The sequence below is a fragment of the Myripristis murdjan genome, chromosome 19 (genome assembly GCF_902150065.1).
Source record: "Myripristis murdjan chromosome 19, fMyrMur1.1, whole genome shotgun sequence".
NCBI classification, from domain to species: Eukaryota; Metazoa; Chordata; class Actinopteri; order Holocentriformes; family Holocentridae; genus Myripristis; species Myripristis murdjan.
The window spans coordinates 2509197-2522296 of NC_043998.1; the positions used below are offsets into that span (position 1 = coordinate 2509197).

The following is a 13100-nucleotide window of genomic DNA, read 5'->3' on the forward strand; positions in this document are numbered from 1 at the left end:
CACTTTTGTGTGCTGTATGTTGTTGGTGTGTTGCTGCTACTGGCCGTCCTCCAGGTTTGTTCGATTTCAGCTGCATTACTGTTGCTAGGCATTGCATGATGGCACAACTTGTTTCAGTGATTTATACCCACAGATATGAACTTGAAGCCTTGACAGACCACGACAAGGACTCAAAGTATAGTTTACCATTTTTATTCTATTATTCTTCTGGAAATTTATTAACTTAGAATTTTTTTTAACAAAGAGGACAGACATAGAGTTATCATCTGTGTGATTTTCTGACATTGGTAAAAATTCACTGCAAATCCTCTATCATCGTTGTCATTCCTAAGAAGAGTTTTGAGTCTTGCCGCGGTGGCGTGGCGAGGGGAAGAGTGACGATGTTCCGTCGATGTTTGGGTGATGCAGTGGTGATGTGTAGCATGGAAGTGTTAAAGCTGCATCTGTTGTTCCTGGGCTCCCCTGGCAGTGGTTACTTGTTGCTGGGTTGGGCTGCGATGTACAGAGCCACGAGGCAGTAGAGAGCGCCCCCTACAGTCAGCGCCATGGTGGTGCGGTACAGTAGCCTGTCAGGGACGCCGCCCTTCAAATGGACGGGGATACCGTCTGACGTCTGAGAGAAGACAGGATGGAAAAGGAAGGCGGGTGAGGGAAGATGTGATGGGGGAGGTGGAAAAGAGCAAAGGAAGTTGTAACAGAAAAATCACCATGACAGGCGTTTTTGGCATATTCTTAGCCATCTGTGGTATAAGACTGTGCCCACTAAATTGAATTACTTGTTTCAGAACAGTACTATTATTTCCTTGCCTCTGTGCCCACTATACTCTGTTTTTTGTTTTTTTTTGTTATTTTTTGCTCCCTTGTGGCACATTGACAAGAAGATTCACTTTATGAGCAGACCTGCACGATGGCACGAATTTTCTCTCCTCAAAACTGTGTGATGAAATGGAGTGAAAGGGACACAGTGTTTTCTACAGTTTTCTTTTTCAGGAAAAAAGGGGCCCTAAAATTGTTGCTTGAAAATCTGTCATGCTGGGGCTCTATTTAGTTTGAGCTAAATGAAATATTTTCTCCAACATGCAATTTGTCTCGGAAGTCGTGATTTCTGCTCTGCTCCAGGATTCAATTCATTGCTTTCTCACGAGGTGACTGCAACACTTTTTCCTCCAATGAAAAATGAAAGCTGTCTCTTGCAATTCTAGAAAATAAATGCAGCAGTCAATACTGTGATTTCCATTTATTTGAGAAATTGCAAAGCCCAAGTTCAAAGTTTCTAATTACTTCTCTCTGCCCCTACCTCGTGGTGGAGTTTGAGAAGGAATGTGGGATGTGACTAAGAACGGAGAAAGAGGGAAATAAACACATCATCAACTAACAGCTAGAAAACCTTGACTAGCAAAGTCATGAACCGTCACTTTGAGTTTTTCTTTGATTCTAGCTAACTGAACACTGTGTACCTTTGTCATGGTTAACGATGACACACGTACTTTTGGGAGTCCAATTATTTAAACTGGCTCTCGGCGTTACCTGGAATAGTCTCTGGAGGTCGGGCACCCTGTTGGCTCCCAAGTACTCAACTGTGGCCCCAGCTTCTGACACCACCTTGGTGGGTGTGGCAAAAATCATGGTTGGGGACTCCGTCGGCACACCTGGTCTCAGGCCCTGAACATAACACACAAACCACTCGCTGGTCACAAACACACAGTATGATCTAATTTCAGTGATACACAGTATGAGCTAGGACTGGGTGATACATCAATATACACTATATTGTCAAAAGTATTCACTCAGCTATCCAAATCACTGAATTCAGGTGTTCTAATCACTTCCATGGCCACAGGTGTATAAAATCAAGCACCTAGGCATGCAGACTACTTCTACAAACATTTGTGAAAGAATGGGTCGCTCTCAGGAGCTCAGTGAATTCCAGCATGGTACCATGATAGGATGCCACTTGTGAAATAAGTCCAGTCGTGAAATTTCCCGCTTCTAAATATTCCACAATCAACTACTAGTGGTACTATAACAAAGTGGAACGACAGCAACTCAGCCACGAAGTGGTAGGCCACGTAAAATCACAGAGTGGGGTCAGCGCATGCTGAGGCGCATAGTGCGCAGAGGGTTAGGTTAAACACACTCCTAAACCTTGTGGAAAGCCTTCCTAGAAGAGTTGAAGCTGTTATAGCTGCAAAGGGTGGGCCGACATTATATTAAATCCTATGGTTTAAGAATGGGATGTCACTCACGTTCATATGCGTGTGAAGGCAGATGAGCGAATACTTTTGGCAATATAGTGTATATCAATATCTTGCTATAAGACTAGATATTGTCTTGGGCTTTTGGATGCTGTAATAACGTGATCCTGGTTTTCAAGGCTGCATTACAATAAAGGCATACACTTTTCTGAACTTATTACACTGTTCTAGCCATTTTATTATTTACTTGGTCATCATATCCACATTACTAATAATTGTTTTTCAAAAGTCACGTGTATAAAGATCTTATGAAAGTGCCAATAGTCTACGATATCGATCCCTACGCTATCGTAACAAGGTCAACACTGAAAGAAATCATGATACTGTATCTGATTTTGTCCATGTCGCCTGGCCCTATTACGAGCATGTGACAAGTCAATGCAATTACCCAGTTCAACCCGCTGTAGCATCAAATACAAGTGATGACCGAAGGAGTGCTTGATTTATCTAAAACATCAAGTTTTGCGGCCACTTGAGGGACTGTTTAAGTGTCTGTTAAAATTAATGAACAGCACCTGAAGTAGTTGAACCCTGGAAACTACATTAACATCGAGGCCTATTTTTGTCAAAAGCTCGTTAAGCACCGAGTCATTCATCAATGGCAAAGTCAAATAACATTTACATTATTTAAAGATCAGGTTTTAATGGGCTCCTGGTCTCTCTGCAGCCAGACCTTTCTCCACACTGTGTTTCAGCAGACGCTGGTACAAACATGTCTGTGATCGTGCTGTGGCCGGCAACAATGGGGAAGTATGCTTGACTTGCTCTTATGGGCTCCCTGCTGTATTCTTTCAGCTGGTTAATAACCTCTCCAGAGTGCCCTCTCACACCCAGAAAAACCCCTTTCTGTTCATTGTGATTTGAGAAAATGTTCAGACACAACACTTCAATCCCTGTGTTTGTCCCTGTCTATGTTTAGCTGGATTTTTCTCATTGGGTGGAAGCTTCTCCACTCACTTTGGGTTAAAAATGATATGAGAGCAACTATCTTGCCAGACTGCGCAGAGTAAAAGAGGGGAAATTTATCCACACACACAAAATACAGATGGACTTAAATTATCCTTACTTGCCATTTAAGTAAAGCCTTTAATAAATACATTTTCAACCTGAACGTATGATTGTGTGTTACACCAGATAAAAACAAAGACGTCAGCTTCCCCCATCTCCCATCTGCTGTTCAACACCAAGCAAATGTCACTACAAAGGTCAAAAGTGTAATAAATGTTGCCTTTGAGTGCTGTCAAAAACATCAGAGTTTTATGAGCGAACATGAACAACTAAGCAAAGCCATTAATTTAGGAGATTTTCTCTGGGAGCTGAAATGGCGAGCCATGATATTTAGAGGCCCAAGAACAGGTACAACTTTTAGTTTAAGTGACATATTTCATTACCTATGTTTTTGTTTGGCATCTTATTCAGGATTAAGTAATTTATTGTGTGTAGCTGTATGGTTTTATTTTCTCAGTATTCAGCTTTTCTTTGTCACACATTTTATTATGCCTACTTACACTGATTAAATCCTTTATTACTTTGACTCATTAGAGATTCTTTGCAAAGGTGAAAAAAAAAAATCTCAGTAAAAATGATAAAGTGAAAGTCTCTTGCCAAAAGAGTTGTTGCTTTTTTTTTTTTTTTTTTAAGAATTGCCATGTAAAATAAAGGCATTTTAACTTTACACTGATCTGATTTTTACCCACATTTTTTTCACCTCTACAAAGAATTTTCCTGAGTTGAAATAAGACACCCAGAGTTTCCAAAGAGCACCTGTGTGTCTCCATCATTTATTACATGTCTGATAGGGCTGAACAATATAGTGTTATCTAGAAATGAAAATGCAAGATATTAACATCTCAAAAGACAACAAAATGGATGATATCAAATGTAGGGTTAGCCTAAGACAGTGATTCATCTGTTCTGAACACACACACCCACACACACACACATACATATATATATATAGATCTATATCTATCTATCTATCTATCTATATATATATAGATCTATATCTATCTATCTATCTATATCTATATCTATATATATCTATATATATAGGACTACACTACACTTCAATATTGCTGAAGCACTGTGTTGAAGCAATGGCTACAGCATTTTTTTTTTTTTTTTTTTTTTTTTAAATAAAGGCTAAGACAGTGATTGGTATGCTCTGATCAATAAAATACTTTGGGAAGTACCTGCATTTTCTACATCCATTTGGTAATATTATGCTGTTTTTTGAGGAATGCTTAATTTCCACTGTCACTACACCTAAAATGTCAATTAACTGTGAACCCACAGTCATATTTTGTGTTATCCCTATCCATAAATATCGAGGTATGACATTTTATCCATATGGCGCAGTCCTGATGTCTGATGTGCGCTTTCTACTCTTCATTCTGCCACTGCAGGACCAAAACAATCCCTCACAAGCTCCCAATTTTTGTTATAAATAAACAAACAAAAGCACCTGAACGCACCACAAGTCACTTCAAACCCTATAAACTGAGGTGAGAGTTGCAGAGAGTCGGTGAGCAGGCTGCATGTGTAAAGGTCACGGCTGACAGATGCTGTGACAAGTCAATAAACCCCGGGACTGCCTCGTTAAGGTCAAATAAATTGATAACCTTTGAGAATAAAGCTGCTTTGACGGGGACGGGAGACAAAAAACACACAGAGAATCAACTTTATGTCAAGCTGGTGATTAGATACTTAGGCGTGAACGTATTAAAACTGCTTTGTAATCGATTTATTAAAGTGTAACACCTGTTTTGCGAAGTAAATTAAACTAAAGATGAAAAATGCAGGACCGCAGTGAGACAGCGGGCTGGGTGACACGGCTAAATGACTACATTTAGGGGAAAAAAAAACACAAGACCATAACGAAAGGCGATATTTAAAAAGTATTTAAACCAAATTTAAGTGTATTTAAGGAGTTTTGATTTGGTTTATCGAGCTCCCCGGACCTGGGTCACCACGGGAGCGACACACTGGCTTATCTAATGCCGATATGAAGGTCACCGACTCGGTTCCCGTCCCACAGGCGGGCGCCAGGGCTCACCTGCGGATTGTAGGCGGCCGTAGGAGCCGAGCCCGTCAGTTTCTGAGTGAAGCCGCTGAATTTGTAGTACATTTCTTCCAGCTGAAGGACGGGGAAGATGTTATCCACAACAAAAATAACCCGGTAAGAGGTCTTCCTGTCGCGGCCGTCGACTGAAAATGACGTTGCTCCGTGTCCTTCCGCTGCCGGCTTAAAAGTCAAGTGAACGCATGCCATCACAGTCAATATGATCGATGCGTATTTCCCTTTGAAATCAGTATGAACGCAGTGTATCAGTGGCAAAAAGTTGTAAAAAGGTATCAGTGCGTACTTATTTTAAAATTCTAGGACAGTTTTCTGTAAGACATGGCCTTTGTTAAACCTTCGTAAATTGACTTTTCAAAATAAAGTCCATGTCTCACTTCCAGTTGCAGATTTTCTTCAGGAAACAAATAATAGCCGACATAGTAAGCAACAATCAGTGTCAGAAAATATTAAATATGCTCTTTCCCCTATTAAGAGACCCTAACTGCAAATAATAGGCTACCCATCAGGTTTACATTAGTTAGGGCTTATGGTCTACAACGATGCATGCTGTGCATTTAAGTTATGAAAATGTATGTCAACTTAAAAAAAAAAAAAAAAAAAAAAAAGTTCAGGTAATAAAAAAGGTGTGAAAACTGGATTACTGGATTTATGTCACCTGCATTCCAGTTCTCATCCTGCCCATGTTGACATTCTACATTATTGGTGCAAGTGCAAATTTCCCTTTGACAACATGTTAAATGCAACATATCAGAGGCAAAAGGTCGTAAAAATGTATCCATGTTATGCATAGTTATTTTAAAAGTCTGGACGGATGAAATTTCTGTTAAGACATGGTAGTTAAGAAAACTAGGTCTATAGGATAACTTTTAAAAATAAAGTCTATAGCTAACACCCAGTTGCTGATTTTCTTAAGGAAAACAAATAATAGCCTAGTTTCTATACTAAACAACAATAAGTGTCAGTAAAATATCAGCTATGCTTTTTCCCTATTGTTCCTATTTTCTTCAAATAATATCCACCAGTTTTACATTAGTTACAGCCTACAACAATACATACTGTCAATTTAAGTTATGAAAAATTCTATGAACTTTAAACAAAAAAAGATGTGAAGACTGGGTTTAGGTCAACTGCCTTCCTATTGTAATCTCTAAAGAAGTCTGCACATGTTTTAAAGTAAGCATATGATAGAGACAAAATTATGTCTGATTATACTGAAAAGAAGACCTGTGGCATCAGATGGTGGACAAAGGAAAAAGCAACAACATCAAATGTCTTGGTAAGGTGTTGGGCCACCACAACAGGTAGAGTGCAATCTGCCTCAACCATGGAATCCACTCCACAGGCCTGTTAAACTCCACCAGAGGGACAGAGCACCATTCCTCCAGATGATCACGTACATAGAGAGGGATATTGTAGTCGTGCTGCAGTGCCAAAGCCCTCGTTACAAAGACAAATGCACATTTGAGAGTTACGTTGTGCAACAAGCATAGGCACTGGTCTGCAGAGATGTGGGATGCACAATATTAGATTTTTTTTTCAGATATCTGATATGTCGTTATTTTCCAACTCTTTTGGCTGGTTGCTGGTGCCGATACCAGTATATGCACATATTTCTTCCACCTAACTGCAGAGAACATCATGTCTATCCTGTAGTGGAATTAATACAGTATATTACTATGCCTACTCTTATTGTGATGGCCAGATGCAGACATAAAATTCAGTTCTTTTCAAATATATATACATTCACCGGGGCAAAATAAGAAAATGGCTTCAGCTTAAGGTTAAGCTGTTTTACATATCGGCATGTCATATAAGCAGAAATTACCCTTACAGTGAGGTGGTCAGCTGGCTGTGCTGGCATTTTCCTCGCATGGTTTGGCTCCACTTGTGCTCTTAGAGGGAAAACTCGGCTCAAATCAGTGCCAAGTTATTCTGAGTGATCACCTTTATCCTGTAAGGAAACAGGACGTTTTATCTGTAGGTGTATGTCATTGTGGTTTAGAAGATTTGAATAGAGAAACAGAAGCAGAAAGGACTTGGAGCTGGAGCCTGGAGCCTTGCATGTGGTTCAAATTATGAAGTTCAGTTCATAATATTTCATGAACTAGGAAACACAATGCTCGGCCTAATGTGGATCTACTTGCACATAACTGGCAGCTCGTGACCTTGGAATTAGCAGGCTCCATCTGATGTATTGGTCAAATACACCTTATCCATATAACATACTGTAACTCTGGGTCACTGGAGTTTAAATAACACATAATGGAGCCTGGTAAGTCTAAGATCACATTTAGCATTTTCATTTTTGACACAGTAAATACTGACAGAGGTTTTGCACAAAATGTTTTTATTATAAAAGCTCATACATTGATAAGCTTAATTACAAGAAGTGTGAAAGTCTACTGATGAAAAAGTATTTGATGTTTTCAATCGAGTCTGGCTATCAGCTGTTCCACATCAACTCATAAGTTAGATGAGGATTGACTGAATGTGAGCTTAGTGTTTTTTGTTTTCTCTGCAACTGTCCCACTTAAAAAGCACATGTATAATAGAACAACAACCAGGAAGGATACTGAAATATGAACAGTCCATAACACACTATAAACTAATTTCTTGGGCTGAAGGGAATGATGAAAATCCCTTCAAACACTGTGAGGAAATAACAACTGTACTGTGACATGAAAAGATTTTTGGACAGACACAGAATGAACAAAAAAATGCCCAACTTTTTAATTTTCTAATTTGCTTTGCAACATTAGAGCCTGATCTTGGTGTGTGTATGTGTGTGTGTGCGCATGTGTGTAAAGAGATGAGGGTTTGATGGCAGCAGGAGGAAGAGGAGAAGAGATGCAGAGAAAGACTGTTGTGTGGGAGAGGTGTTGACTTGTTTGTTTGGATCATGTCTCTCTTAAACAAATCATATCGCCTTGGCAAACGTTGGGCAGTGCAAACATGTCTGAATCACGAATGTCAGAATTATCATCTGTAACAGCCTTCATTGTGTGAGTGTGTATGCATGCACACTTTTTTTTGGTCACTCGTATTTTTCAAGTAATTGTAAGCAATACTCTGATGACTTCTTCGCAACAATCAGAGAACAAAATGCTGCGTGCCAGCCATGAGGTGCGTGTGTGTGTGTGTGTGTGTGTGTGTGTGTGTGTGTGTGTGGAGATTTGTGTGCACACAAATCAACCACCATTATGTGGCTGATTGACATGCTGGAGGAAGAGGTTGCCTTGGAGACACAGAAATACAAAATGCCCCACATTCACTGTACACTCACAAATGGAGATGCAGTACACACTTAGTCTGTTCACTCTTTGTGCTGAGGCTCCCTCCGTCTTTTGTCATCTCTGCCATCTCTCTCATTTTGTCCCGTCCTGTGGTGTCTTCCATTTCACACCCCATCTGCCCTGTCATATTGGCTGCCCCTTTATTTTATGTCTGTCACCTCTCTAGTCCCACCTGACCTGTCTCTATATTCCATTATCACTGCCTTATGTAACCCACCCATGACCCTCTCCTCCCTGTCTCTTTATCCCTAATTTGCACTCACTCATGCATTGCCTGTCAATACTTTGTGGGTTTAACAGAATGCATCTAGGTCACACATCAATCTTGTGTAACTTGTACCATCTGGGTACAAGTTACACAGCTTAGACAGATAGAATGAAAGGCTGACAGATAGACAAACAGACAGACAGACAGGCAGGCATGAAAGCACACACACAGACAAACACAGGCGCGCACACACACACACACGCACATCACACAGCCACTTCTGCCAATTTTGTAACCATGGGAATACAATGTAAACAGCAGCCGCTGTCATAACTGGTTTGACTGTGCTTGTGTGTGCTTTATGTAAATCTTTATTTGTGTTCTCTGACTCTGTTATCCAAATGGTGCAGATATCAGGCTTCATCCTGGAGCATGCTGGCTACAGAAGATGATGTGAGGTCATGAACACAATGGGCAGGAACTAGACAGGCCAAATAAAATCAGTTGCAGCGAAACAGGAAACAGGGCAAAGCACAGAGTTGATCGTTATTTCACAGGGGAATCAATGGGTCCGCTTGTCTACTCAGTTCTTTTGGGATGCAGACAGGGCCGTAGGAGTTTGTGTTTGGCGTAAATGTGCAGTACAGATGTTCACTGCAGCATCTCTGTTGAGAGGCTGCGTGTGTATCTGGCAGAGCGGAGCTTGAGTTCGTGGTAGCACTGTACAAAACTGTGGTATATGAAGGTGATGGGCAGTGCCAGAAGCACAATACCACTAACCACACACAATCCACCCAGCACACGTCCCCCAATTGTCACAGGGTACACATCCCCGTACCCCACTGTTGTCATGGAAATGATGACCCACCAAGCAGCGGCCGGGATGCTGGCGTAGTCATGGTTACGTGTGCCCAGGTCCAAGCCATGCTCTAACAGCTGGGCCAGAGCACTGTATATTGCCATGGCGACACAGACAAACACCAGCAGCATCACCATCTCCCGGTAGCAGCGCCGGAGTGTCAGCCCCAGGGTCTGCAGGCCCAGGAAGTGTCTGGCGAGCTTCATCAGCCAGAAGACGCGCATCACCCTCAGCACCCGCAGAGTCACTCCAGCAACCCCCAGCCCGGCACCAGGCATCCCTGCCCCAGCCATCGCCATGGTGACATAGTAGGGGGTGATAGCAACCACGTCGATGATGTTCAGTGGACGGCGCAGGAACTCCCACTTGTCCCTGGCCACCAGGAAGCGCACCAGGCACTCTGCTGTGAACCAGCCAATGCACACTGCCTCCACTATCCTACAGAGTGCAGAAGGGAGGAGAGAACTAGTTGAATAGACTGTAAACAGGAAATAGGGTAGGAGTTACAGAGATATATGGATGATAAGAGTTGCTGTGGGTCAGACATGCGAGGGAAAAGGAGGGTAAGCGAGGGTGAAATAAATGACTCAAAGTAAGGAGGATATCTGATGTATCTGTGGAATGATGAACAAGAATAAACAGACAGGAGCAGAGATAGATATAGAAGAGAAGACTGGAAACAGAATGGGGGGGTGGGGGGTGGGGGGGTGCAACCTTGACTGAGAGAGTGTTACACAATCAAGCACACCATTACCCTATTGATTAGCACAGCAAAGGCAATGAAAGCAATCAAGCTGAATTAGAGTGAGAAGGTTCTTGTGTTTGAGTGAGAGTGCCAGCCAAATACCAAAGAGCCCCAGGATGACTACATCAATACAATCAGACCAAACCAAATTATAATACAACCAAGAGAGTTACACCACCTATTGGAATGATGCTACGAGGAGACCGAGTAAATGGGAATCCTTTTGACCTCAACTATAAACTGCGCATTAGTTGATTACCTAACCACTGTGACAGATCCAAAACTCAGAAACCATGTTCAGCCTCAGTGAACATAACCTAGCCATATATAGAGAAAGGCCACCACAGGCAAACCTCATCTTTCCAGGGAAGACGGGCTACATCCAGTGTGCTCATGAAAACATGTGGAAACAGAGGTGCAATACTTCACCTCGTCCTCTAAATCTCATCCGCTGAGAGCTGCCTTTATTTCATATTGTGAATCAAGATTTCTAGAGAGTTTGACGCCAGAATACCTGCCCAAAAGTTGACTATACAGCCCACATGTGATGAGCTGCCAAAATGTGTACTGAGGAAAGCCAGTAAGGTATGCATTTGCCTCGGTTATAATCCTCTGTGTTCTTTCCCTTTCAGGTCATTACCACTGAACTCTCACTGTCATTAACATTGTTGATCTTTCTTGTGTGCAGAGTAAACTGACCACGCTAATAAAGACATTCAAATTAAATTTGAAACTGAGAAATGGAGGGGGTAAGGAGTCAATGTGTGTGTGTGTGTGTGTGTGTGTGTGTGTGTGTGTGTGTGTGTGTGTGTGTGAGGGGGTGGGGGGTGGGGGGGGGGGGGCAGATGGAGTGAGGGAAAGAGAGGTGAGACTGTGGAGGAAAAACAGAAAAGGGTTTCCTCTGTCCGACAATAATCAATTAACAGGGTGTCCATCTTTATAGATAACATTGACTCTTTATTGATCTAACTGAAAGAACGCTTAATTGATTTGTGAAGTGGGCCTCAGTCGTTGTGTCCATCCACTTCAGAGGCGTCCATTCACCTCACAGTATGATGTTTCTCCATTTATCATTTACTATCAAAACTTTGAGATTAATGGTGGACAAGACATTTTTAAGAAAAGGCTTCCGAATAAATTTGACGACTTTTGCGTGGTTTATGTGCTCTCCACAAAAGCGTAAAGTCGTATTTGGGCTCACTCAGGCTGAGGTATGGTGGGTTCCATACCCTGTCATACTAGTTAAGCAGAGTCGATGATGCGTAATGAGGTTGACGTGTACCCAGCACGCAGCTGATTGTGTACAGTCCCAGTTGGACACACGAGGGGAGGTGTGGTCATAAGACGGCTCCGTGGAGGGATCTAACCTGTTGCACTCACGACACAGTTCACTACAGACCTTTACGCACCAGTTAACGCGGCGAAGTTGCCAGGGATTCCTCCCACCTAATATGACGAGACTCGGGCTCCCCACCCCAGCAGCACTTCTCTGAACAGGCCCTCCGACTTGATGACCCTGTGTCGCACTAACCCTTGACTTTCGCCTACCTGTGCTCCTCCACGGTATTCCTCTTGGCTGTATCCCAGTCCGGTAGGGTGCTCGCGCATAGCATGATCATGGACACAATCACAAATATTACAGACACTGAGGCCAAAAGCTGCGCCGCAACCGACGAGTTGGGCTCCTCGAAGGTCTTGCGCATCCTTTCGAGCCACTTTGCGCGACCCGAGAGCGCCGTCCGGGATTCTGGGTCGGTGGAGCTCTGGGATTCATCTCCTGAGACGTGGACGTCCCTCTCGGAAAGACTGTCCATCCCGATTTCGGACATCCGGTCGTCTAGGCGTTTCTGGCAGCAGGAGTCCAGGTGCGCGCTCTCCAGCCCCCAGTAAAGCATCTCTGAGTAGAAGGAGAGCTCACACACTCCGGGGACGAAGCGGAGTTTACCGGAGCGCACATACAGCATGATGAACACAAAAGCTTGCGCGTGGCGGTCGAAGAAGAACTCGTTCCGGTCCCGGTCGTAGTCGTCGCATAGTTCAAGGACCTCTTTCTCCGTTGCGCAGGCATGCAAGCGGCTGACGCGCCGGAGAGGGAAATCCCGGATCACCTCACGGGTGAATGCGTACCGGGTCCCCCCTACGTTGAGCACGCAGATGCTCTTTCCGAACTTCATCTTGTCTCCTTGTAAGCTAAGTGAAACTCCTTGCCAGACCCCGCTCCCCTTCCATAACAGGAGTTTGGACTCTTAGGGGGCACAGAGTCCTCAGTCCCCGGGGTGTGGTTTGTTCTGGGTGGAGGTGGCCTTGCGCTGCGCTCCGTGGCTGGGTGGAAACTACTGCTGTCCCTCACTCTCCTCCTCTCCCTCTGTATAGATGATACTCTCCACCCCAATCAGGGCGAGCCAATCCCGTCAGTGATGTCACACACACACACACACACACACGCACGCACGCACGCACGCACGCACACACACACACACACACACGCACGCACGCACGCACGCACGCACGCACGTAGACGCACACGCACACACACAAAGAATGCAGACAGAGAGAGGGAGCGGAATTTTACGCACGTCAAATGATCTCCAAAGTGAGCGGTGATCGTCTCCCTCTCTCTTTCTCTATCTTACATTAACATCAAATAAAATAATTATC

At 43.3% G+C, this 13100-nt stretch overlaps 2 protein-coding genes across 2 annotated transcripts; both read right to left on the bottom strand.

The window, feature by feature from the left end:
* Positions 1 to 170: 170 nt before the first annotated feature.
* Positions 171 to 5485, bottom strand: cox7a2l (cytochrome c oxidase subunit 7A2 like). The gene is made up of 3 exons (XM_030078467.1): positions 5311 to 5485; positions 1528 to 1662; positions 171 to 613 (listed from the first exon to the last, which is right to left on the bottom strand). The coding sequence occupies exons 1-3, from the start codon at positions 5380 to 5382 to the stop codon at positions 473 to 475; spliced, it is 348 nt and encodes a 115-aa protein (XP_029934327.1). The 5' UTR covers positions 5383 to 5485; the 3' UTR covers positions 171 to 472.
* Positions 5486 to 7686: 2201 nt separating this feature from the next.
* kcng3 (potassium voltage-gated channel, subfamily G, member 3) lies at positions 7687 to 12773 on the bottom strand. Its single transcript, XM_030078661.1, has 2 exons — positions 11991 to 12773; positions 7687 to 10135 (listed from the first exon to the last, which is right to left on the bottom strand). The coding sequence occupies exons 1-2, from the start codon at positions 12614 to 12616 to the stop codon at positions 9490 to 9492; spliced, it is 1272 nt and encodes a 423-aa protein (XP_029934521.1). The 5' UTR covers positions 12617 to 12773; the 3' UTR covers positions 7687 to 9489.
* Positions 12774 to 13100: the final 327 nt, after the last annotated feature.